At 41.6% G+C, this 25830-nt stretch overlaps 1 protein-coding gene across 1 annotated transcript; it reads left to right on the top strand.

The window, feature by feature from the left end:
* Window positions 1-156: 156 nt before the first annotated feature.
* Window positions 157-22414, top strand: LOC121926856 (isovaleryl-CoA dehydrogenase, mitochondrial-like). Its single transcript, XM_042460185.1, has 4 exons — window positions 157-208; window positions 10150-10239; window positions 19164-19215; window positions 22200-22414. Exons 2-4 carry the CDS (start codon window positions 10162-10164, stop codon window positions 22412-22414), a joined length of 345 nt encoding a protein of 114 aa, XP_042316119.1. The 5' UTR covers window positions 157-208; window positions 10150-10161.
* The last annotated feature ends 3416 nt before the right edge of the window (window positions 22415-25830 follow it).

The following is a 25830-nucleotide window of genomic DNA, read 5'->3' as shown; positions in this document are numbered from 1 at the left end:
CTCCTCCGTGATGGTGGTGGAAGCGGCGGACCTGGCCTGACTCCTGTCCTGAGGGGAACAACAAAATGGCGCGCCGCGCGCGCTGGTGAAGAGACTGGGTCGCGCTGCGGCCCGGAGTCGCTTCGTGCGTGGATTTGCAGCCCCTGCGAGGCTGCGCGGGGAGTTCCCTAGACGACGCGGTGAACGGGTGGACGAGGAGCAGCAGCAGGTGATGCCTCGAGCGGAGGAGGAGGGCTTGCTCTCGCAGTGCAAGCTTTGCCGGGCTTCGCTCCAGGTTTCAGGTGTGTGCCCTTTAAGGGGTTTTGGACTTCAATTCCCAGAATCCCGTGCTGTTGGCCAACATGGCTGAGGCTTATGGGGCTGAAGTCCAAAATCTCTTAAAGGGCCACACACTTTGGGAACCACTGCCTTATGGCGTGGCGTTTCACTTGGACAAGTTCCTTTTTTTTAGCTTAGACCAACCAACTGTCTATGCTTTAATTTCAGCCAAAAGGCCATTGGGTAAAAGTTACTTTTATGTATTTATTTGTGACTGAAACTCTCGGAAGGCCTCTCTAGAGAGCCATCTTCACACTGTTATGCGCCTGCAAATTGCAAAAATGCTTTTAAAATAAATTAAAAGTCTTCTCTGAGTGGAGAAGGGTGCAAAATGACCAACTACTGGCCCAGCTGGGGGGGATTCTGGGAATTGTAGTCCAGAAAAGTAACAGTCCCCAACCTTTAGCAGGGAAAATCCCTCTTCGCTGCCTGTGTCGATGGGGCAAAGGCAAAGGCGGCCGAAATAGTGAAGGGCCTGGGAGAATTTCACCGGGAGAAATGTAAAAGGTACAGCACAGGCATAAAAAATGAAATGTGGAAATATGGGATGGGGACACTGGTGACCACAGTACATGGGGAGGGATCTAGGAGTCTTCAAGACCACAAGTTGGACGTGAGTCAAAACGTGCGATGCGGCAGCTAACAAGGCCATTGCTGATTTAGGCTGCATCAATGAAGTATAGTGGCTAGATCAAGGGAAGTAACAGTGCCACTCTATGATCTGGTGACCCCACGGAAATATGTGTTCCATCTGGGCCCCATAATTCAAAAAAGACATTGAGAAACTGGAGCGTGTCCAGAGGAGGGCGACTAAAATGTGACGACTCAGGGAGCTGGGGATTTAGCCTGGAGAAGAGAGGTTAAGAGGTGATTGATGATAGCCCTGTTTAAATATTTGAAGGGATGTCATATTGAGAATGGAGCAGCTTGGACCCAGAACAATGGATGCAAGCTATGAGGGTGGGGTATAAATACCATAAATAAATAAATAAATTATTATTATTATTATTATTATTATTATAGACTTTTTATATAGAACTGTAGATTTACACAGCACGTACCTAAACAATAAATATATGAAAGGAAATTTCACCTCAACATTAGATGAAACTTCCTAACAGTAAGAGCTGTTTGACAGTGGAACTCATTCCTCAGAGAGTGGTGGAGTCTCCTTCTTTAGAGGTCTTTAAGCAGAGGCTGGATATTTGTCGTGGTTGCTTCGATTGTGAGTCTCTGCATGGCAGGGGGTTGGACTAGATGGCCCTTGGGCTTCTTTCCTACTCTACGATTCTCAAAACTCTCCCTTTGAATGCCCATGTGGCTTTCAAGGCTCTTCTCACGTGGGACCTGGAGCTGTTCCAAGTTGTTGTTGTGCCTTCAACTTCTTTCCAGCCTAAGGCAAATATCATGGGGTTTTCTTGGCAAGGTTTGTTCAGATGGGATTTGCCATTGCTGACCTCTTCGGCTTAGAGAGTGTGACTTGCCCAAGGTACCCAGTGGGTTTCATGGCCAAGCTGGCATTGAACCCTACTTAGGAGGATGTATCTGGAGCAACAGTGGTTTGAGTGTAGCTTAAATTGGGAGAGATTCCTGACAGATTAAAAAGGAATGCTTCAGATATTGCATAATTAAACTATAGAAGTTGGGAGCATAAGCCACTTGGGAGCCTGTCATAGGAGAAAGGTGTGATATAAAATACATAAGAAGTTTGGATGCACTTGGGATCTCACACAACTTCTGAGAAAGTGTTGCCAGCAACTATTACCCTGGCAGAGCGCTGCGCCACCAAGAACAGGCTGTCGCAGCTGCGGCAGAGTTCCTCTCTGCCATGAATAACCACCAGCAGCCCCATATTTTTGATATAGTGATGGGGACAAGTCTTCTGAGACGAATAGGACTTGAAGGGTAGACCCTCAGCTGTACACTACTTAAAAGATGCCAAAGTTCCAAGATGGAAATGGACTGAGCACCCTTATAGGAATAAAATGTGGGGTGGCTTGTGTGAGGCCAATTCTTTTAAGAGAATTTACTGGTGACACAACACTTCACGCTAATTCAGAATGGTTTGCTAATTTTTTTTAGCAACTCCCAGTGCAAGCTAACGTTTCAACTCATCTAGAGTACTAGAATTTCATTCTTTTATCCCTCTTTTTAACCAATAATGGCCAAACTAAACCATAGTGTGGCTTTGTGGGTATGAGTGGAGGTCCTTTTACAAATATAAGTTATGGAGGTTGGGAACCTTTTTTCTTTGGTATTCTATTTGTTAAACTCTCAATCTCACTCTCACCCAGCCTGCTTTGAGAAATGACTTTTGTGACTAACTTAGCAATTCATCAGACAGGAAAGAATATAGTCCAGATCCTATTCCGCCTTCTTCCCGGGAATCATGTTGGAAAGGATCACAAGGGCCATCTAACCAAACCCCCTGCCATGAAGGAATATATACTGCTGAACAATGCCCCTCAACCTCTTATCAAAGTCCTCCAAGAAGGAGAGTCCACCAGCCACTGAGGCAGTCCATTTTTTGGCTGTACATTGGTAATCAAATGGCACCAGCGAACAGCTCTGCCTCCCAGGGGCCACTGATGGACCATGGACAGTGTCTAAAATGTTTAGAGAATCATCTGGTGGTAAGGCCTTGCACAGGGAGGTACGTACTGGATATTATGAGCCCACGTAAAGCATTCAGCTATGACTCTGGGAAAAGGGTTCAAATCCCCACTCACTCATGCAACCTACTGGGTGACCCTAGGCAAGTCACACTGTCAAAGATTCAGGATGGCAATGCGCAAACCCCCTCTGAAGAAACTTGCTCCCTCAAAAAAAACTGTGATAGGTTTGCTTTAGGATCCCATAATTGGAAACAACTTGAAGGCACCCAGCAACATAATCTCAGGTCTACAAAACCCTTTCTGCTCCCTTCACCATTCTCTTGGTTAGATAGAATCATAGAATCGTAGAGTTGGAAGGACCACTAGGGCCACCAGTCCAACCCTGCCATGCCGGACATCACAATCAAAGCATCCCCGACAGGTGGCCATCCAGCCTCTGTTTGAGACCTCTAGGAAGGGACTCCACTACACTTCGAGGGAGTTTGTTGCACTGTCGAAAGCCTTACTGTCAGGAAGTTCCTCCTAATATGAGGTGGAATCTCTTTTCTCGAGGCTTGCATTCATTGCTCCGGGCCTAGTCTCTGAGGCAGCAGAAAACAAGCTTGCTCTCTCCTCAATATGACTCTCTTCAAATATTTAAACAGGGCTATCATCACTTCTTAACCTTCTCTTCTCCAGGCTAAACATCCTAGCCTCCCTAAGTCGTTCCTCATAGGTAGGGTTGCCATAGTGAGGACTCCAAACCGGACAAATGTAGGACAATGTAGGGCAACATTTTCAAATGTAGGACACACTTTTTTAAAAATGGAGGGCGCGCAAAAAATTGAGGTTTTTTAAAAAATGTTAATATAAATGCATGTTTTTAGGCATGATCAAAATGGTGGACATTTTGCATTATTCCTAGACAGATGGCAGAAAATGTACTTGCCCACGGGTTAACTTTCTTCTCAGAAGTGTGTACTTGGTCAAGAGGACTATGGTTTTTCTTCACTGCACATGAGTTTGTAAAAATCACAGCAAGTTACATTGGCCGTGCCTCAGAGGCTTGTTGATACCAAATCGCCATCACCATCATATCATCATCATCACCACCACTATAATGGCCGAAGAAAGGCCAGACTGTTAGCATTCAAGCACCAAAACACAGAAAACACTTGCATATATTAAAATAAAAAATAAAAAAAATAAAAAAAAAACAAGGCAGGGGTGTATTATAAAAAAAAATTAACAAAAAAAACAAGCAATAAAAAATGTAATAAAAAAAAAAAAACAACAGCAAAATAACAGTAAGAAAAAATAAATACAAGCAAAAAAAAAAATGAAATAAAACAAAAACAAGCAAAAAAAAATGAAAAAAAAAGCAAAAAAAAAATTAAAAAAAAAATAAAAAAGCAATAATACAAAAAAAAAATAAAAAATAAAAAGCAATAAAAAAATTAAAAAATTAATAAAATAAGTATTTACTATTTTTAATTTAAAAAACCCCAAAATACCAAGGCAGACCTAATGGCCACTGACTCAGCTTTCCTCCTCCTCCTCCTCCTCTTCCTCCTCCTCCTCCTCTGGCCCAATTCTGCCCTGGCCTTCAGGCACCCTTCCTCCGGCTCCTTCCTCCTCCTCCTCCTCCTCCTCCTCCTCCTCCTCCTTATGATGGCTGGCATGCGCGCGGAGGGAAGCGGGGCAGGCGCACACGCCTGCGGAGGGAAGTGGGGCAGGTGCGCGTGCTGCCACTGGCCCCTGCTGAGGCCTGGGCGGCGTGCGCCAAGGCGCGCAAGCCCTCACACTGGGGGCGCAGGGGCGGTGGTGCTTCTACCGCTGAGGACGAGGAGGAAGGCGGAGCCGGAGGAGGAGGTGGGTTGGCGCCGCAGCAGCTGCATTAGCAGCAGTGGCAATGGCCGGAGCAGGCCCCCAAACCAGGAACAAGGCACAGGTGGGGGCCCAAACCGGACCGGGACCGGGAGGGGCCCCCCAAAAGCATGATTGTCACGGGGGCCGCCGAGTTATGGCAACCCTACTCATAGGGCATGGTTTCCAGACCTTTCACCATTTTATGACAGTATAAAAGGCTGTATTTTACGCATAGCATGTCTTTTTGGTACAAAGTACTGTACAGATAATTCAGAATCACATGATGTTCATCTCCAAATGTTTGGAAATGTTAGAAATCTTCCATTCATTCATTCACTTGCTCTACTCTGATTTATTAAGCTATTACAATCCAAAGCGGCTCAAGTAATGCTTCCTATTCTTGCAAGATAGTACTCTCAGTAAAATAGCATGCTGAACTCGTTTTTCACTCTGGAAATTAGATGATTTAGAGCTGATCAGCCTTGCAAGAAGTGACCATTTTCTGAACATAAAGGGAAGATATTTCCACTGCCTTTTCTCCTTCTAAAAGCACTTTAGCATGAATCAGATGCCTTTAAGGAAAGGAAAAGATCAGTTTTCATGGCCTTGGTTTGTTCCTTGAAAGAGTAGGCAACTAGTTTTGGAAGGGAAATATGTTAAAATCTCAGTTGATATTTTTGATGGTTGCAATTCTATTGTACCACTATTTTATGTAAGGGGCACCATTTTTACTACACTGTTGTAGTATCCATGGGGGTTGCTGGAATCAAACTCCAGTGGATACCAAGGCCCCATTGTACTGTGCGTTCTAACTTGGAAAGTCAAGCTCTACTGAAATTGATAAGTGTTCTAAGTAAACATGTTCTTTTTTAATAAAACAATTTGTGATCTGTCTTTAGAGCAAGCAGTCACACAGCTGTTTACAATTAGGTAGATATGTTTTAAGTTCCACTAAATACAGACAATACTATAAATCAAAATCAGTAAAGGTTAAGGGTTGGGGGAAATGCCCTATATTTGGAGAGGGATCAATATTATTTACTAAACGTGGAGTGGAGTGGCCTTTTTTTCTATGTTGTGGAAGTTTCAGGGTTATTTTAGGTGCAGGTAAATAGTTCAGTTCCTATTTAACTAGAAACTGAACTGGAAAGCAACTTCCTGTTTATTTCTTAATTAAGGTCTCTCCTAGGCCTGGAACAGCTCAGCCTCTCCATCTTGGCCAAATTGTTCCCCCTCTGGGTGTGGGAAGTAAAATAAAAGAATAAAAAAACCAAAGGGAGTACATTCCTCTAAAGTCCCCCAAAGGGTTAATGTAACCCCCCCCCAATACCTGTCAGCTAACCACTCCTGATACAGCAATAAAACAATAATAGACTTGGTGGGATGAAGAGAGCTGTTTTTCAAGACCAGACATGAAAAGAGTATGGGATTTTCTGGAGAAGTAATTCCACTGATTTGTATAAGATCAGTGGATTTCTCACTTATATCCTGGGTCGATTGCTCAGCAGTAGAAATGTTGGACTGCCATCTGACATCCTCACATGACATTTATTTTTTGAAACAATGGTTCTTCCCTTTTCTCTCTGCCCCACTACAGCCTTGTATGCCATTCAGGTTTTTTAGAGGGCTCTCTAAACCTCTGGAGCATATTCAGGGAGCAAAAGTGAAGGAGGCTCAAGGAGGGGAAACCTCTGTCTGTCTTCCTAGCAGGTGGGTGTGCCTTGTTTCCTTATCTGACAGGAGACAGTTTTATATTTTTCAGGTGCCAGATTTTAAATGTCAGTGTTGTGATTATCTCTGATGGAGTCCAGACAGGGACGTAGCTGGGGGGGGGTCCTTGGGTCCGGACCCCCCTTCCCATTAGAAAACTGAATGGTGTGTGCTGCGCGCCACCGCACCCAAGCCCCATTATAATGGTGGACTTAGTCTGGACCCCCCCTTCCTAAAATTCTGGCTATGTCCCTGGTCCTGAGCAGCTACTTCAAGTTCGGATAGAAAGATCTGAGCTTGGCGGAAAGCTGGTCTAACTGAACAAATGGCCAATGTACCAGCACCTTTCATAGCTTATTAAGCATCCTATTTTTCTTCAACCATTTCATCAGATGACAACATTCTTTGTTGTTATTTGCCGTCAAATTGGCTTTGACCTATAGTGAAGAGCCATGGTCATCAGTAGCACAGCTGAGGCAGTGCAAACTCAGAACTGAGGGTTCCTTGATTAAATCAGTCCACCTGTAATGTGGTCTTCCTCTTTTCCTAATGCATTCAACTTTATGAAGCATATTGTCTTTTCCAGTGAGCCATCTTATTTCTTGATATGCCTAAGGTTTGATATTGTTGTTTTTCTTAACTGCCCTCAAATCGATCTCAACTCATGGCAACCCTGTGAATGAGACATCTTCCAGACTCTATCCTCCATTGCTCTTAGTTCTTGCAAATTCATACCTGTGACCTGCTTAATAAAGTCCATCCATCTGGCATATGGCCTTCCTCTCTCCACCATTCTCAGCATTATTGTCTTTTCCAGTGAGTCCTTCCTTCTCATGATGTGACCAAAGTATGACAGCCTCAGTTTAATCATCTTGGCATCCAAGGAGATTTCCAACTTGATCTGTTCTAGAGCCCATTTGTTTGTCTTTTTGGCTGTCAGTGGTATCTTTAGCACTCTTCTCCAGCACATTTCAAATTAATTGATTTTCTTCCTATCCATTTTCTTAACTGTCCAGCTCTCACATCCATACATGGTAATAGGGAATACAGTGGCTTGTACAATGCTAACTTTTGTACTCAGTTGTATATCTTTACTCTTTATGATTTTTTTCTAATTCTTTCATAGCTGCCCTCCACATTCTTAGTCTCCTTCTAGCCTTTCTTTATTCATTTTGGCTTCTATTGGTCTTTTTTTTTTTCTGGTCCATGTAGAATTCTCCTCCAGCATCACATTTAAAATGAACATTCTTTACCATTGACTATATGCATATGACCATTTTTTCCATACTCCAGAAATCTTCCCATTTCTTTTTAAAGGCCTCCCATTCCTAAAACAGCTTCATGAGCCCCTAAAAATGACCTGAAATGTCCTGTCACCTAACAGGAGTCTTTGGTGGGTGCAGTAGACCAATTTGAGGCAAAAATAAATAAATAAACCCCTGAAGGCTCAGTGACTGAAAATAGTGGGTTTGGGACAAGTGCTAGCCCTGCAAGGCCCCAGGGGAGATTAGTGTTGCCCCTCAACCCTTGGAAATTGTCCATTCCTGGATTAAAATGGGATCTATGTTCGAGAAACATTCTAAGAAGTTGATATGGTACAAAAAACACATAGTTAAAATTGTGAACCTTGACTTCGAATATGCAAATAACGTATATCTCATTAAGCAAGGAAAACTGGCAAGCAGAAGCCCACTGCAGCTTTTTGGAATGGAAACCTCATTTTTAGAGCACATAGGAATTCACATCCACAGGTGACTCCTCCAAAATACAATCTCATCTGTTTGCGATCCAGACTGCAGCTGTTCAATTGTCTTGAGTCTCTGTGCTCTGAAGTGGCCTCCTAACTTTTGCCTGGTATGAAAGAGGAAAATGGAAAATTTCCAGAAATGTTAAAGCAATGGTAAAAAGTTTTTTGGGTGGGTGGGAATTTTTGGATTTTTATTTTTCTGTCCTATGGCAACCTGGAATTTGCAGTTTGACAAGGTCTTTGCTGCCAACATGTGCTAGTGTTTCACAAAACTACAGATACCAGAATTCTGTAGGATGGGTCCATGAAAATAGTATCAAATGGATTGTTTCTACAGTGTATATGTGATATCAAATGGATTTTGAAGTGGTATCGAATGGATTATTTCTACAGTGTAGATGCACACTTAATTGTTTTCAGGGATTATATTATGTCTAATTTGGTTTGGTGTAAAATTACCATGTTTGAAATACTAAAAGTACAGTCCACAAGTAATGAAATCTACTTATTAGCCTTATTTATTTATTTACAAATGGAACTACAAGGTTCTATAAGAAACACCTGAACTGTAAGAACCCTCCTTGGTTTTGACAATTCATGACGAGCATGCAAAACCAATAAAAACAGAAGAAACTATCAGCATTCTTGTTGTGTGCCTTCAAATCATTTCTGACTTATGGCAACACTATCACAGTGTTTTCTTGGCAAGATTTGTTCAAGGGGGGGTTGTCTTTGCCTTTCTCTGAGGGTGAGAGAATGTGACTTTCTCAAGGTCACCCAGTGGGCTTCCATGGCTGAGGAGACATTCAACCCTTGGGCTTCAGAGTCGTAATCCAGTGTTCAAGCCACTACACTATTAGCATTACAAATTCGAAGAAAATTAATTTGTTTCCTCTAGTCCTGTAGTGTCAAGCAACCAAGAAGCACCTATTCCCATAAAAAGAATGGAGAAAAGGAAACCAAGATACTTTTTTATACTCTTACTGTTACCAAATATTTAGAAATACTTTTGGAGGACTAAATGCATGAAAACCTTGTGTTAAGTATCTTATTTATCATTGTAAAAGAAAATGTTCTATAATCCACCCTCCCCAGTGAAGTTTTTTGTGGGAAAAGGGCTTTTTAAAAGGGGGAATGGAAGTTTCCCCCCAGTTTTCCCCAGGTTTTTTTCCAGGTGTTTGCATCTATGCTGGGAAATGTTTTTGAATGACTTTTACTTGATTTATTTGAATTGTTTGATTTGTTATGTGTCATCACATTCACAGTTGACATGTCGTGCTGATAGGCCCAAAGGTAGTTAGGAATTATTGTGGGTTTTTTCCATTTAAGTTTTTGGTTTACCCATGCGTAAAATAATATTGGTCTAAAAGAAATGAGCAATTACAGCCAGTAAAGTAATAATTATATTTCATTCTACTAGATAGGAGATAAATAGTTGAAAACATGTTAAAATACAGTCGGCCCTTCTTATACACAGATTTTCTATACACGGATTCAAGCATACACGGTTTGAAAATGTTCAAAAAAAGTATACATTTCAAATATTAAACCTTGATTTTCCATTTTTTTTTATCAGGGACCCCATTTTGCTATGTCATTATATTTAATGGGACTTGAGCATACACAGATTTTGTTATACACGGGGGATCTTGGAACCAAACCCCAGCGTATAACAAGGGTCCACTGTATCAGTAGATATACACTTTTTGTTGTACTAGGCAGAAAGTATTTGTCAGTTATTTAATAATTGTCCACAGTTCCCATAATTGGCACTCAGTGACTTTATGGACAGTAAACAGAGATTTCATGGACTTCAGAGAATATTTATTTAAGGAAGCTTTTTGATAACATACAAAGGAAGGAAATTAGGAGTTGTATTTATGATTCTTATTTCTATTTTGTTTCTAACAGCTTAGGCGAACCATGACCAAATTCTGTCAGGAGCACTTGGCCCCAAAAGCTCAAGAAATTGATCAGAAGAATGAATTCAAAGAGATGAGGGTAAGTGTTTTCAATAGCATACATCTTGCTTTAGATGCTTAGCTAGTATTTTTGCATAGTTTACTATGTACTATGACTTTGAGAGATAAATATACATTATTTAAAGATTCAAGGAAAGAGGATATGAGAAAGTTATGAAATAGTTGCACATAAGAAAGTAATTTTTCTCCAGCCTGGTGCTCTCTAGATACATTGGATTACAACTGCCATCTTCTTCAACTAGTGTGGTCATTGTTTCCCCAGGTTGGGGGAAGCTGGAAGAAACTAAACTATATTCCTGATAATGAACTCCCTGATATGTTTGATCAGAACCTCAGTAATGTATGTCTTGGGTTTTGTTTGATTCTGGATGAGTAAATTCAGTGATTGAAATAGTGAAAAAAGAAGTAGTGAAAAAGAAGCTACGATGTGTGAAATGGCATATGATTTCTCCTTGACACACAGATGTTTTCTTGGAACCCACCACCAGTTGTGAAGAGTTTTCTGTTGGAATGGTGATTTACTAGAGTACTTTAATGGCCCCTATAAATTTGATGAGCAAAAGGTATATTTTATGGGACATGCTACTTTTCACTGCTGCCTTTTATCAGCCTTGGAGTCCTAGGAAAGCTTATATCTGCTAGAACTTTGAGCACTTGCTTTGTTTCTGTAAGAACTGATTTAAAATGTTTACAGTGGCCTTTTATGAAATCAGTTTGGGGCATGGTAGGAGTATGTTGTTGAATTATACAGCATTGTTCATTGGCTTGGAATATTAGCCAGTTTTCAGCTCTCTATAAATCTCATTGATTTCTAATACAGATAACTGTACTCATGTAGGCTAGATGCTGTCAAATGCAGTGGAAAAACTGTGCTGTTTTGAAACAAGATTCAGCTGTCAGTCCAGCCAGCTTCTGTATGTAGAATGAAAGAGAGATTATTTCTAGAGATGAAAAAGAAATAGATTGGGTTTGTATATCCATACAAAAATATTAATTTTGCACTTCCAGAGACAAAACCGATCTTGTCTTGCAAATCTCCATGTTTTATAAGCCTACTATATTTTCTTCCAAGGAATATATGGATAAAAGCATGTGTACATGTCACAAAAGTTTGTATACTTCCCATGATTAGGGTTGCCATAACTGTCAACCTCCAAACCGGGACAAATGGGGAAAAAATGTAGGACAAAATTTAGCCCCAAATGTAGGATATATTTTTAAAATGGAGGACACGCAACACATTTAATGATTTAAAAAAGTATTGCTATAAACTCATGTTTCTTATGCATGCTCAAAATGGAGGACATTTGGCATTTTTCCTCGACAGATGGCAGAAATCTACTTCCCTTTCTGGTCCCAAATTCCCAAAAACACACACAACAGCACATACAGGCATCTTAGCATTTGAGCGAGTAAACAGCAGCCCTTGAGCTGCAAACACATTTCAAGCCTTCTAGCAATTCCCCCCTTCCTCCTCCTTGCACTTCAACCCCCCCCAACCCACCCCTCTTTCCCCCCGGTAGGTAATCGCGTGACGTAAGGGATGGGGTCAGTCTTTCTTTTGCATGGGGCAATAGCAGCAGCAGCATCAGAGGAGGAGGAGAGGAGGAGGGAAAAGGAAGGGAAGGAGAAAGAAGAAAAGGAGGAGAAAGAATAGGGAACAATATAAAAGAAGAGGAAGGAGAAGAGGGAGAAAAAAAAGCGAAAAAAAAGAAGAGGAGGGAACGAAGAAAGTAGGGAAGAAACAAAAGGAGAGTTGTGGAAGAGGAAAAACAAGAGGAAAGAAAAGAATAAGAAGACAGCTTGCGCCACTCTTTTCCTCCCCGCGCCACGAGGGACGCCCCTCTGACGGCTGGCAATGGGGATTGGAGTGGAACGCCCTCCTCCCTATTCTCAACCCTGCACAGGGCGGCTGTCCAGCCAGTGCGCACCCTGAAGGGCAGACTCCTCTCAGCCCTGTGGCGGCCGCGCAGAGCACAGGGCCAGGGAAGAGCGCCAGGCGGGCAAAAGGCAGGCGGCGGAAAGGCTGCGCACACCGCAGAAGCATGGCGGTGTGGCTCAGAACGCCACGGTGTTGGGCCGGTGGGCGGCAACCAGCTCAACCCGGCAAAGACCAACCGGCGTTACTGTGCCACTGCCAAAATCGGTTGTCACGCCCCAGGGGGTTTGGCAACCCACCCATATGGACAATTTTGCTCACACTCACCGTAATTTTGAAAGAACAATACAAAATTGTATATTTTGGGAAAGCACCTTAGGAAAATTAGAACCAAATAACATTATTTTTGCGAAAAAAGAGGAAGAATACTTAAACAGATGAGCTGCTTCTGGGAAGCACACCAAAAAAAAAAAAATGTAGCATTTTACATCCTAAGTCTGACTTCTCTCAGACATCAGCAGGCTTGAGCAGGCCCTTCAGTGAGGTTCTGAAGGTTTTGGAAAAATTCATTTGTACTCCTCCTCCTCTCATTCTTACTCGCATTGGAAGAACCATCAGAATATCCTTTTCTTTGGTTCAAGATCGAGCAGCAATTTAGAAGCACCCATGAATAATTTAATATTTGAATAAACGATTGAAGGGACCTGTTGCAGCAATCCAACTCTGTTCAGTGAGGACGCTAAAGCACCACGAGCTTCCCTTTTTTGAAGCACGGGAAAGCAACACATTTCACTGGCCACCACTTCCTGACATTTCCCTATAGTGAATAAATCATGATTAAAACCCTTGACAATCCACCTTGCAGCAGCATAAAGCAGGCCTGCCCCTCCTTTCTGCAACCTTCAGGTAATTAAGAGTATGGTCATGTCACCCCTCAGTCTTCGCTTCACCAAGAAGGTTTGACCATGCCCAACTCCTTCACCTCTCCCTCAGAGGTTTTGTTCTCCAACCTCTTTTCAGTCTTCAGTTGCCTGGTCTGAAACTCACCCAACATCTATGTGTACATCGACACTGTAGAAATAATTAGTTTGACACAACTTTTAATTACCATGGCTCCATCCTACAAAATCCCTAGAATCAGTAGTTTTCTGAGGGTAACCAGCATTCTTTGGTAGAGAGGGCCAAAAACTTTGTAAAACACAAATCCCAGATACCATAGCATGGAGCCACACACAAAGTGGTGTCAAACTGCATTATTGCAATTCAGTCAAAGCCTTTATGAAAGTTAAACAAACCATAAGGCAAAACAAAACAACAGAACTACAACAAAATAACCCAAACGTCCCATCATTATATACTCTTAAATTCTATACACAAAAATATAGGCACTCGTATTGAGAATAAGAACAAGCTATAGTAAAATAGAATAGTGGGGTACATTAAGTGCAAATAAACGCATTTAAAAACATCTTAGTGAAATAGGTTTAAAATTTTGTGACAAAACATAATAATTAAAATATATAAAATATTTAGTCATATATATATTATATTATATATATAATATAATATATGTTATAAAATATTTTTGTGTGGTGTAATGTTAAATATGTTTAAACCGTGCAGCCAAGGAAGAAACCTTAGATGTCCCCTCTAACTCCTTGGGGCTATGACTCCCATTTAGCACCTCATATAGTTTGGGCCAGAGGGCCATCCTTAAATTATTAATGGTTTATGAGACATGGTCCTTTGGGTTTTGGCTGCAGAAAAAAAGACTTTGCAAACTCTTCGGTTTACTTTTTACCCCCAGTATGATCTTCTAGCAAATAGTAAGATGTACTATTCGGCTCTACCTGGGAACTTACTTATAAGAGGTGGAACTAGTCTTAATCGGTCATCTGTTTAAAATGTACAGAAAGGAGTACAATTGTCCCTTTCGGATTCGTGGGGGATACATTCTCCCGAGATATGAAAATTTTGCAAATTTAAGGTCCCATTGTCCCCCAAATGGGAGCTTTGGGGACAATGGAACTTGAACTGTTAGTGAATCCCTCCCTCCTCCCCAACCATCCCTTGCTTGGCAGCTTTCCCCCCAGCACTGGGGCCCATAATAGAGCCCGGGCCACCAGGGCCGCAGCCATCGGAGGACTGCTTTTCCACCACAGCCCAGCTCAGCGGGCCGACAATGCTCACACCTGCTCCCCTTCTTTGCAAGCCAATTGACATATCAAGTGCCCATTGACTGGGGTGGAGTAGTGTTGCCATAACCGGCTGCAGGCGGGACAATCCGGGTTTGACCACTAGGGCGGCGTCCCTTGCACGGTTTTCCTCCCTCCTTGTCCCGGTGACGAGGTTTGGCCTTGGGCCCTTGCAGAGCCTCGCACATGGCTAATAGGAGACTTCCTCTTCCTGAGTCTGGGGCTGAACGCCCGCCCCTTCTCCCAGGCCGGCCTATGAGGGCTGCGGGGCGGGCTGTTACATCCCAAGTCGGCCCCATTGGCCAGCCAGACTCAGTAGGAGGGACTCCTCCTCTGTTGGGCTGGGCTGCAGCCAGAGGGGAAAGAAAGGGCTTTCCTTTGCCCCTTTGTGGTGCCAGGAGGAGGAGGATGAATAAGGGAGGAAAGGAGGAGGAGGCATACTGTATGTATTTTTTAAATTGCTTTAAAGTGCATTTTTAGCTGTATTTTTTTAAATTGCTTTTTTAATACATTTTTAAAGCTGTAGTTGTATTGCATTTTTAAGTACATTTTTAAGCTGTATTTTTAGAAACTGTATTTTTAAGTGCATTTTAAAAGTGCCTTTTTCATGTGTATTTTTGAATGCTTGTAATGCACAATTCTCCCTTGCTTCGACAGGATAATTGTGGGGTGATGATGTGGATATGAGTCAGCTTGCTGAAGTTTGAGAGAGTGTCACCGTCCCAAGGTGGTGTTTGGTGTTTTTATGCTTTTAATGCGACAATTCCCCGTGCTTCGACATGCTAGTGTTGGGTGAATGATGTATATGAGTCACTTCTGAAGTTGAGAGAGTGTCACCTTCCAAGGTGTGGGTTTTGGTGTATTTTTGATGCTTTATAATGCTACATCTCCCTTGCTTCGACAATGAGAAGTGTGGGTGATTGATGTGATATGAGTCAGCTTCTTGAAGTTGAGGAGTGTCGCCTTCCAAAGTGTGGCTTTGGTGTAGTTTTTGTGCTTTTAATGCGAACAAGTCTCCCTTGTTGTGAACAATGATGGTGATGATGATGATTATGTGAGCTTGATAGCGCACAGCAATCCTCTCAGTCAGGGCCAGTGTTAGCTGGCTCTGATTTTTACAAACTCATGTGCAGTGAAAAAAAAGCAAAGGGCCCTTGACTAAGTACACACTTCCTTAGACTAGAGTGGTGCAGGAAACATGAAACGGCAAAATCCACTTCTGTGAAACCACTTTGACATGTTAATGTGCATAGCCATTTAAACCATGCTAAGTGTTAACTCAATGGTTTGATTAATGGAATAGAAACCCTCTTAATATGCAAGAGGCCATGTTTTAAGTAAAAAGCCACTTGAAGTGCCCAAATGTCGGTATGTGTGTTTTGGAATTTAGGGGGGTGGTTGGGCAAAAAGGAAGTCCATTTTTGACATCTGGCTATGAATAATGCCCAATATGTCCTCCATTTTGATCAATAGCCTAATAAACATGCATTAGATTATAACAGTTTTAAAAAAGCAGCAGTGTTTTTGCATGTCCTCATTTTTATAAAATGTGTCGACAATTTGAAATCGTTTGTTCCTACATTGGTCCTACATTGTCCGGATTGGAGTCCTGACTAGGCAACCCTAGGTGGAGCAGCGGCATGTGCCACCGGGCCCCAAGCACTGCTGGAAAAAGTGAGTTCCAATGGCTGTGGGCTGATTATAGGTCTGGGGTTGTGGAAGGAAGATACCAGGGAAGGAGGGGAGGGAGATGTGGCATTGGCCTCGCGAATGATTGAACTGTGAGTGCCAAGGCCAAATGGGGGAGAAACAGTGTATATGAGATAAGATTCTAACTCGTCCCTCCCACAAGGACTTATGCGGTCTTGTACGCTATTCGCTGGAAATATTCCACAATACAGCTATGGAATCACATTGAATCTGGCTTGCTGAACGCCATCCCATATTAGGAATTGTTAGATTTTATAAGATATTTGCACCCATGTTTGAATTGAACCCCAGGCCCAAGCTATGTGGGAGCAAGTGGTGGCTTGCAGCAGAAATTGAGCGTTGGGGTGTCATATTACTGCATTATTTCTATAGTATAGGTTCACCCTATGTCTTTCTTAAAATGAGGTGTGTCCAGAATTTAACGAGAATACTCTGGATGAGCCTGACCAAATATAAGTGGACTATTACTTCCCCCAGCTTGGAAACTATGACTTATTAATGCAGGCTAAGATAGCAGTTGCCTCCTTTCTATAACATCAAACCCTTGTGAAAAAACAGAATATTTTACAAGTATTTTGTTTTTATGCTTATTGCTGATTAGAAGTTCGGTCCCATAATGGGAACAGGGGGGTTAACAGTACTTGGAGGCTCTGTCAATCTGTCAGGTAACAGGATCTGCTGAGTGAGCAGAATACAGTAGATGTCACATTTTCCCTTGTGTCAGGATATCTCAAGAAGATGGCATCACTGAGGGGAGATGGGGTATTGGCAGACCATATGTAGTCTGGGAGATGCAGAACACTGTGATTTAATTGTTTTTGCCCATGTCAGAATGGTGACTCCATAAGTAGAATTTGAACTAAATGATGATATAAGAGTGGGTCTAGGAGAACATCTTACTGGTCAGGAAAGCTGTGTTGTGATGTTTTTTACTGTGACTTTGGGCACGTGGGACCTTCCACTTTTTCAACTCTTACCCCACTCATAAATTTATTTTATACACCAAGCCCTTGACAGTATCTCTTCAGCAGTCAAAGGCTCAGAATCCTGTGTACAGTCCTTTCTGCATATGGTTGTTGAATGAGTAAGGAACATGGAGCAATCCAACACTGACATTAGAAGAAGACTAGAAAAGGGCATCTTGGACAGTTCTTGACACAGCAAGTCAAAGGAGGAGTCAGGAACAAAACTGCTGTGCATTTGTTATCTTTCCAACATCCAAGGTAACAGAGCAGTGTTAGTGGCAACAGTATTTCAGTTGTTGTCCCTGAGGTCCGGCTATCTTTGTTGTGGCATCCTTACCTTCTGTGGGATTTCAACTCCTCCCCCCTTGGACCATCCCACAGGTTGAGAACCATTGCCTTGCAATACATATGGACTACTGCGGCCCTCCCCTCATGCTACCAACATTGCTAGATGAACATTACATATTTTAAAAAACTAATGCATTAGTGCTTTCGTTTTAAAAGTCATTCATGCTTATTGCTCACTGAGCAAAGAGGACATGTTATATATATATTACTTATTCATTACAAAGAATTATTAAATTGTTCTTAGTAACCTTGAAAAATACAAATGGCCAAATACGCTTAAAAGGATGTAAAAAATATAAGAATAACAAGATGACAAATGTTACTTGTTACACACTCACACAAAGAGAGGGGCGAGAGGTGTTTGCAATAATGGTAAAAGTAAAAAGAACTGATTTACCCCGCAGAATTAGCATTACGAGCAATGCCCATTCATCTGTTGTTTTATTTACTTTTAACACACATTAATCTGCTTCCACTGTGAACTATGGTTCTGATCCAAGTACTTTCCTTCACCTAAAAAACTGGAACTGCCTGACCATCTGTCCATTGCAGCCAAGGAAAAGAGCAAAGAAGTGCTGTTAGCTATATCGCTGGAGACAGCACGAAAGCACTGAGTAGTCCCACAATGTTATTCTTTCTAGCTAGGCAAAGATGTGAGCTGGTGAAGGAGATTCAATATACCATTCATTTTGTCGAGTAGGAATTGCTTTATTCCCTGAACAAATAATGCACAGTAAATTGCCCCTCTCTTTGATGCAGCCCTTTGGGCACCGCACCAGTGCTATGCTGGCTGGTGGATTCTGAAGTTATAGCTTAAAAGGTAACCTGCCACAGTGAACAAATATTATCCTAGCTGAACCCAAGTAACCAAAGGGATCACCCAGCAGCCCCAACTGAATATGAAAAATGCAGGGTTTTTAGGAAGGAAATCCTTTATTCTAAATGTATGCTGAAAGCAAATCTTTCAACAGAAATGCTATTTCTTATAAAGTCAAATGTTGACATAAGTTTTACTGGCTTAAAACAGAACCTCTCTTTAAGCTGAGGTTTTAGAAGTGTAGCCAGCCTTGGACAGACAGGTTGGCAATAGATCTAGCCCATGCAAGTCTTGTATTCCATCTGTTTGCATATGGCTTATGGCCTAAAAGGGAGAAGTAAACCCAACTTTATGAAACCTACAGCATAAACTCCTGTGTCTTTATGAGAAATGGGAGTATTAACTTACACCTCACATCAGTTTACAGCACAGGTGAGATCTCTGCACTGGATGGTTAAAGAGTAGAGATAGATAGATAGATAGATAGATAGATAGATAGATAGATAGATAGATAGATCTGTAAACCATCCAGTGCAGAGACCTCAGCTGTGCTGTAATGTGAGATGTAGGTTAATATTTGACTGGTTGGAACCACTTCCTGGAGAAGATGACTGTATAAATCTTTTTCAGATGACTGTAAGCTGACAAAGTGCTGGCTTTAGACTTAGAAATCCAACCAAATAGGACTACAGGAGAGCCACACAGCTACTAAATTCATGTGCTTACAGTATAACTCAAGTCATTCATGTGTTAAATTACTTAGGATTATATAGTGTGCATGATCGTGAAAGCTCCAGCTGGGGAGCAGCATGGAAAAATAAGTATAAAATAAGGTGTTTTTTTAAAAGGCAAAATGGTTGTGTAACTAGTTATGGAATTCTGGTTCACTATATTGCAAGGCAGTGGCTATATTACCCTTTGTTTGTGTGAGGTGACTGAACAGATATGCTAAAGTGAAAGTTAAAAACTGTTTGCCTGGTGTCCTTCTAGACTACAGTTGTGATAATAACTTTGCTCTGATATTTCTAGGAGTTTTGGAAGAAGCTGGGGGAATTAGGAGTTCTCGGAATAACTGCTCCAGGTAAGTATTTATCCATTCTATTCAGAAATTACATTCTTCCTGATCTAGAGGATAGCAAGATGTAAATATCACTCGTGATGTGGTGCAAATGTGTTCTTGTAACAAGCCAGCCAAAATAAACAGGACGGTAGCATAACTGTTACAAACAATTACTTGTAGGGAAGAATGCCCCCTCAACATCTTGCAGACTAGAAGAAATCAGGAGATGTAGCTACATCTCAGGTATCAGTAGAGCCCCAGGTGATGTGCTAGGTGCAGTTTCAGCTGGCAGTTTGGATGAAGGTATGGTTTTTTTCCTCCTCCCCCTTCCTTGAGAAGGAACCAGGAAAGCAAAGAGAGGAACTTCCAGTCAGTCCTTGAAAGTACTGAGTCTTGAAGGTGAAGTTCAGCTAGCCCCTACAAATGCCACCTCCTTTCTCTTGTCTGCTCAGGGAAAGGGGGAGGAAGAGCAAAGCCCAGTTGGTGTGTGCAGGTACCCACTAAGCCTCAGTTTTAGGACTCTAGCAGTACTTGCAAGTGCCAACCAAATCTACAGAGATGGAGCTTGGGGAGCAGGTCTCTGTGGACCAGGTTCCAGGAACCAGAGATCTGTACCACAGGTTTAGAACCTTCCTTTCATAGTTCAAGGTTCTACAAATCATTCACTGTTTAGGCAAATCTGTGACTGAAATCTTAATGCATGGTTTCTATCCTTGAATTAATTCATCTTTCTTCTCTTAGCCTCTTGATTATCCCACTACTAACTTCCTCACTGTATTGCTACTTGCATCCCTGTCTTTGACCTGTGTGTGTGTGTGTGTGGGGGGGGGGGTGGAGGGCTTCATCTCTCCCACTAAGTTAAGTGAAATATCTGTGATTTTTTTTACCTTGTCCTTTCCCACCTCCCATAGCATACCACACTATATATACTTTGTAATATGGACAGAGGAACTTTTATATTCTGAGGGTGGCCTTTGTGATTAGATTTTATTATACTGGTTATTCCTATGGGTATGAAATAGATTTATGTGTGATAAAAATGCAGCATTTACATATTGTTCTAGATAAATAATTTACATTTATTTAAGACAGTGGAATTGGTATGAAGGGGAGAGCTAGCATGATAAGCTCTTTGATAGCCATAGCTTTTGACTAATTGTCAGAATATAAAAGGTTGCTTTACATATGCTTTGACTTGACCACCTTGCTTGGATCTATGTGAAGACCCATTGTGATAAATGGGACTTAAGTTGGTAATGACAGATGGATTGATTCAGTCAAGAAAGCCATGACCCTTAGAGCCAATACTGACCCGCACTTTGTTCCAGCCTGTGGGCGGAGTTAAGGTGCAGCATCTGCATGCTGCGTGCCCTAACCCTGCCACCAGTCCACACAGCCCACACCATGATTACATCCCCTGGTGCTGCATCCACATGATGCAGCATCGAAGGGGCTTCATAAAGCCATGCCGCCATGGCTGTGTTGCCCCTTGGAGGGCACAAAAAGGAGCCACTTTCTGTGGCTCCATTTTGCACTCTCCGGAGGCTGGATTGGGGCTGCAGCATGAGGTTGCCATGGCCTTGATATGGGCAGTAAAGGGGAAGCTCCAGGGGGTGGTCTGTATTGCCCCTTAGTTTGCAAGACCTGAGCAGGACAATTGATGACCAGGTCTCTTAGAGGTCTCTAATTGATCGAATCCATCAGACTGCAGGATGAAGGTTGTATTGAGGGCAGCACTTCTGTCATCCATTGTCTTCTCTAGTTGATGCTTTTAATTCACCAGTGTAAGTCACTCTCCCTAAGCTCTCCTCAGTGTCCTCCTCCCTCTCCAGTCTTCTTTTCTCTTCAGAATTTTCTCCCTCACACAAAATGTATTCCTTGGGATTTCCTATGGCTGCTGATTGAGAGGAAAAAAAAGAGTTGTACACTATGCAGTCTGTAGGGAGTGACATTTATGGTTTACCTAAAATGAACGTGTGTTCATCGAAGTACAATATCATCCAAAATCCACAAAACAGTGATATCTTTATTGAGCCAAACAAAATGCCCGTTAAACAAGCTTTCAAAGCTCCCATCAGTGCCACCAACTGTAGGAGTTCCTCTCAGGCAATCCCACCACTGTGGACAAATGTGGGTCTTCTATCCTTTAACCACCAAATATGAAGACTTCCATGGTGCTCACTACAGTTACCAAAAGAGGGCTTTCCCTGATCCCCACTCCTGCCACAATGTAAGGACTTCTTCCTGTCCCACCTGTGTGACGCCAATTGTGGGGATCATCTATATGTTCTCAAGGGACCTATGAGGATTTATGCAACTTCAGTGCTGCTACCACACCTGAATCCATGCTCCAGAGACCAAAAGTGTAAAAAAAAATTATTTACAAAGGTTAAACATAAAACAGCATATAAATTATTTTATTACATTTAAAACGCCCTCTCTCATACTCCCTTCAAGCTAACTCCGACCAACCACACAAGACCCTCAACCAAAACTCTCTTCAAACACTTCATGCCTAGTTTTAATTCCAAAAAAACCTTGTCTGACTGAACTCCCAACAACAATTAACCAGGCTTATCTAAATCAGCTTAAATATTTCACCAATCAGCATTCACCTCAACATTCCATCCCAACACTACCTTACTTTATACTCTAATATGCAATCAATAAATCAAACATCATTTTCCAATACCAGTCCACATCATACATACATGTGTCCATTCTGCCTAGGTATAGCTGTGCACTTGATCTGTGCTCTAATTTGGGAAGATTCTACCTAGGTCCAAATCAGGCATGAATAAAGATTCTTACAAAAATTTGAACATGTGAACATACAGAGTGAATACATGTCCAGATTAATGTGCAAACACCCCTTGTATATTTGCTGCATGTGTTGATGCCCCAAAAGTTTCTTAATGGAAATTGGTAACAGTAGAAATTTATAATTCAGTAATGTCTAAATGTAGTTTAATTATAAAAGTTTAAATCTTCCTTACTCTTACCAGCTGAATACGGTGGATCTGCAATGGGTTATCTGGACCATATACTGGTGATGGAAGAAATTTCTCGAGTTTCAGCAGCTGTTGGATTAAGTTATGGTGCCCACTCTAATCTCTGTGTTAATCAGTTAGTGAGGAATGGCAATGAAGCACAGAAACAGAAATACCTGCCTAAGGTATGTAGAATTGTGGAATCTCATAAAAGGGGACAAGAAGGATGAAGTACCTTTGACACGACTTTTAACAATACAGTAATCAAAAACTGAATACCCTATTTCAGACATTCTGTTGAAACTTTCTGAACTGGATTCTGTTTTCTAAATGAAGGAAAATACAGGGTTTTTTTTTAAAAAAAAATTGGATTTTAGAAGTTTTTTTTAAAAAATCCTGTCATGATTTGTTGCTACAAATAACATAAATGCAGTTCCCCAGGAGAAAAGACTTATATGCAGTACAGATCTAAGTGTATCAGCCCAGAAGTCCTTCTGAGTTCCTTGAGCAGTGCTTTGTAAATGTGCTTAGGATTACATTCTTAGACCCACTGAATTAAGCAGTAGCCAATGCAGAATGGGGAGAAACAAGTGTATATGGTATAAAGATTCTACTCGTCCCTCCCACAAGGACTTATGCGGTCTTGTACGCTATTCGCTGGAAAATATTCCACTAATACAGCTGATGGAATCACATTGAATTGGCTTTGCTGAACGCCACCATATTAGGAATTGTTAATTTTTAAGATAATTTGCACCCATGTTTGAATGAACCCCAGGCCAAGCCTATGTGGGAGCAGTGGTGCGTGCAGCAGAAATTGAGCGTTGGGTGTCAATATTACTGCATTATTTAGTATGGTCACCTATGTCTTTCTTAAAATGAGGTGTCCAGAATTTAACGAAAGTACTCTGGATGAGGCCTGACCAATATAGTGAGACTATTCTTCCCCAGGCTTGGAAATATGACTTATTAATGCAGGCTAAGATAGCAGTTGCCTCCTTTCTAGTAACATCAAACCTTGCTGAAAAAACAGAATATTTTACAAGTATTTTGTTTTATGCTTATTGCTGATTAGAAGTGACTGGTCCCTAATGTGGAAACGTGGGGTTAACAGTACTTGGAGGCTTCTTGTCAATCTGTCAGTAACAGGAATCTGCTAGTGAGCAGAATACAGTATGTCACATTTTCCCTTGTGTCAGGAATATCTCAAGAAGATGGAGCATCACTGAGAGGGAGATGGGGGGTATTGGCAGACACTTGTCAGATCTGGGAGTGCAGAACACGTGTGATTATATGTTTTTGCCCATGTCGAATGGTGACTCATAAGTAGAATTTGAACTAAAGTGATGATTAGAGTGAGGTCTAGGAAACATTCTTACTTGGTCGGAGGAAAGCTGTGTTGTGATGTTTTACTGGACTTTGGGGCACATTGCCTTGGCTTAAGTGGGACCTTTCACTTTTCAACTCTACCCCACTATAAATTTATTTTATACACCAAGCCCCTTGACAGTATCTCTTCAGCAGTCAAAGGCTCAGAATCCTTGTGTACAGTTCTTTCTGCATATGGTTGTTGAATGGTAAGGATACATGGAGCAATCCAACATGACATTAGAAGAAGACTAGAAAGGGCATCTTGGACAGTTCTTGACACCAGCAAGCAAAGGAGGAGTCAGGAAAGGAAAAACTGCTGTGCATTTGCTTAATCTTTCCAACAATCCAAGGTAACAGAGCAGTGTTAGTGGCAACAGTATTTCAGTGTTGTCCTGAGGTGTCCGGCTATCTTTGTTGTGGCATCCTTACCTTCTTGGGATTTCAACTCCCTCCCCCCCTTGGACCACCCACAGGGGTGAGAACCATTGCCTTGCAAATACGTCTATGGACTAGCTGCCCTCCCTTCATGCTACCAACATTAGCTTGGACATTATTTTAAAAAACTAATGCATTAGTGCTTTCTTTTTAAAAGTCATTCTGTTATTGCTCACTGAGCAAAGAGTGACATGTTATATACATATTACTTATTCATTACAAATGAATTATTTTAAAGTTGCTCTTAAGTAACCCTTGAAAAATACAAAATGGCCAAAAACTGCTTAAAAGGATGTAAAAATATAAAGAAGTACCAGAATGACAAATGTTACTTGTTACACACTCACACAAAGAGGGGGCTGAGAGGTGTTTAGCAATAATGTTAAAAGTAAAAGAACATAGTATTACCCCAGAATAGCACATTACTAGCATGCCATTTATCTGTTGTTTTATTACTTTTAACACTTAATCTGCTTCCACTGTGAACTATGGTTCTGACCAGTACTTTCCTTCACCTTAAAAACTGGAACTGCCTGACGTCTGTCCATTGCAGCCAGGAAAAGAGCAAAGAAGTGCTGTTAGCTATATTGCTGGAGAAGCCACGAAAGCACTGAGTGTGCCACAATGTTATTTCTAGCTAGGCAAAGAATGTGAGCTGGGTGAAGGAGATTCAATATACATTCATTTTTGTCGAGTAGGAATTGCTTTATTCCCTGAACAATAATGCACAGTAAATTGCCCTCTCTTTGATGCAGCCCCTTTGGGCACCGCACCAGTGCTATGCTGGCTGGTGGATTCTGGAAGTTATAGCTTAAAAGGTAACCTGCCACAGTGAACAAATATTATCCTAGCTGAACCAAGTAACCAAAGGGATCAACCAGCAGCCCCAACTGAATATGAAAAATGCAGGGTTTTAGGAAGGAAATCCTTTATTCTAAATGTATGCTGAAAGCAAATTCTTTTCAACAGAAATGCTATTTCTTATAAAGTCAATGTTGCATAAGTTTACTGGCTTAAAGACAGAACCTCCTTTAAGCTGAGGTTTTAGACGTGTGAGCCAGCCTTGGACAGACAGGTTGGCAATAGATGCTAGCCCAGCAAGTCTTAGTAGTCCATCTGTTTGCATATTGGCTATTTATGGCCTAAAAGGAGAAAGTAAACCCAACTTATGAAACCACCAGCATAAACTCTAGTGTCTTATGAGAAAGGGTGGAGTATTAACTTAACCTCACATCAGTTACAGCACAGGTGAGATCTCTGCACTGGATGTTACAGATTAGAGATAGATAGTAGATAGATAGATAGATAGAAGATAGATAGATAGTAGTAGATAGATCTGTAACCTCCAGTGCAGAGACCTCAGCTGTGCTGTAATGTGAGATGTAGGTAATATTTGACTGGTTGGAACACTTCTGGGCGAGATGACTGTACAAATCTTTTTCAGATGACTGTAAGCTGGACAAAGTGCTGGCTTTAGACTTAGAAATCCAACCAAATAGGACTACAGGAGAGCCCACAGCTACTAAATTCATGTGCTTACATATAACTCAAGTCATTCATGTGTTAAATTACTTAGGATTATAGTGTGCATGATCGTGAAAAGCTCCCGCTGGGGAGCAGCATGGAAAATAAGTATAAAATAAGGGTGTTTTTTTAAAAAAGGCAAAATGGTTGTGTAACTAGTTATGGAATTCTGGTTCACTATATTGCAAGGCGTGGCTATATTACCCTTTGTTTGTGTGGGTGATGAACAGATATGCTAAAGTGAAGTTAAAACTGTTTGCCTGGTGTCTTCTGACTACAGTGTGTGATAATAACTTTGCTCTGATATTTTCGGGAG

Source organism: Sceloporus undulatus, chromosome 1 (genome assembly GCF_019175285.1).
Source record: "Sceloporus undulatus isolate JIND9_A2432 ecotype Alabama chromosome 1, SceUnd_v1.1, whole genome shotgun sequence".
NCBI lineage: Eukaryota > Metazoa > Chordata > Lepidosauria > Squamata > Phrynosomatidae > Sceloporus > Sceloporus undulatus.
Note: the sequence above shows the minus strand (reverse complement) of the source record. Positions and strands in the feature narration are given on the sequence as shown.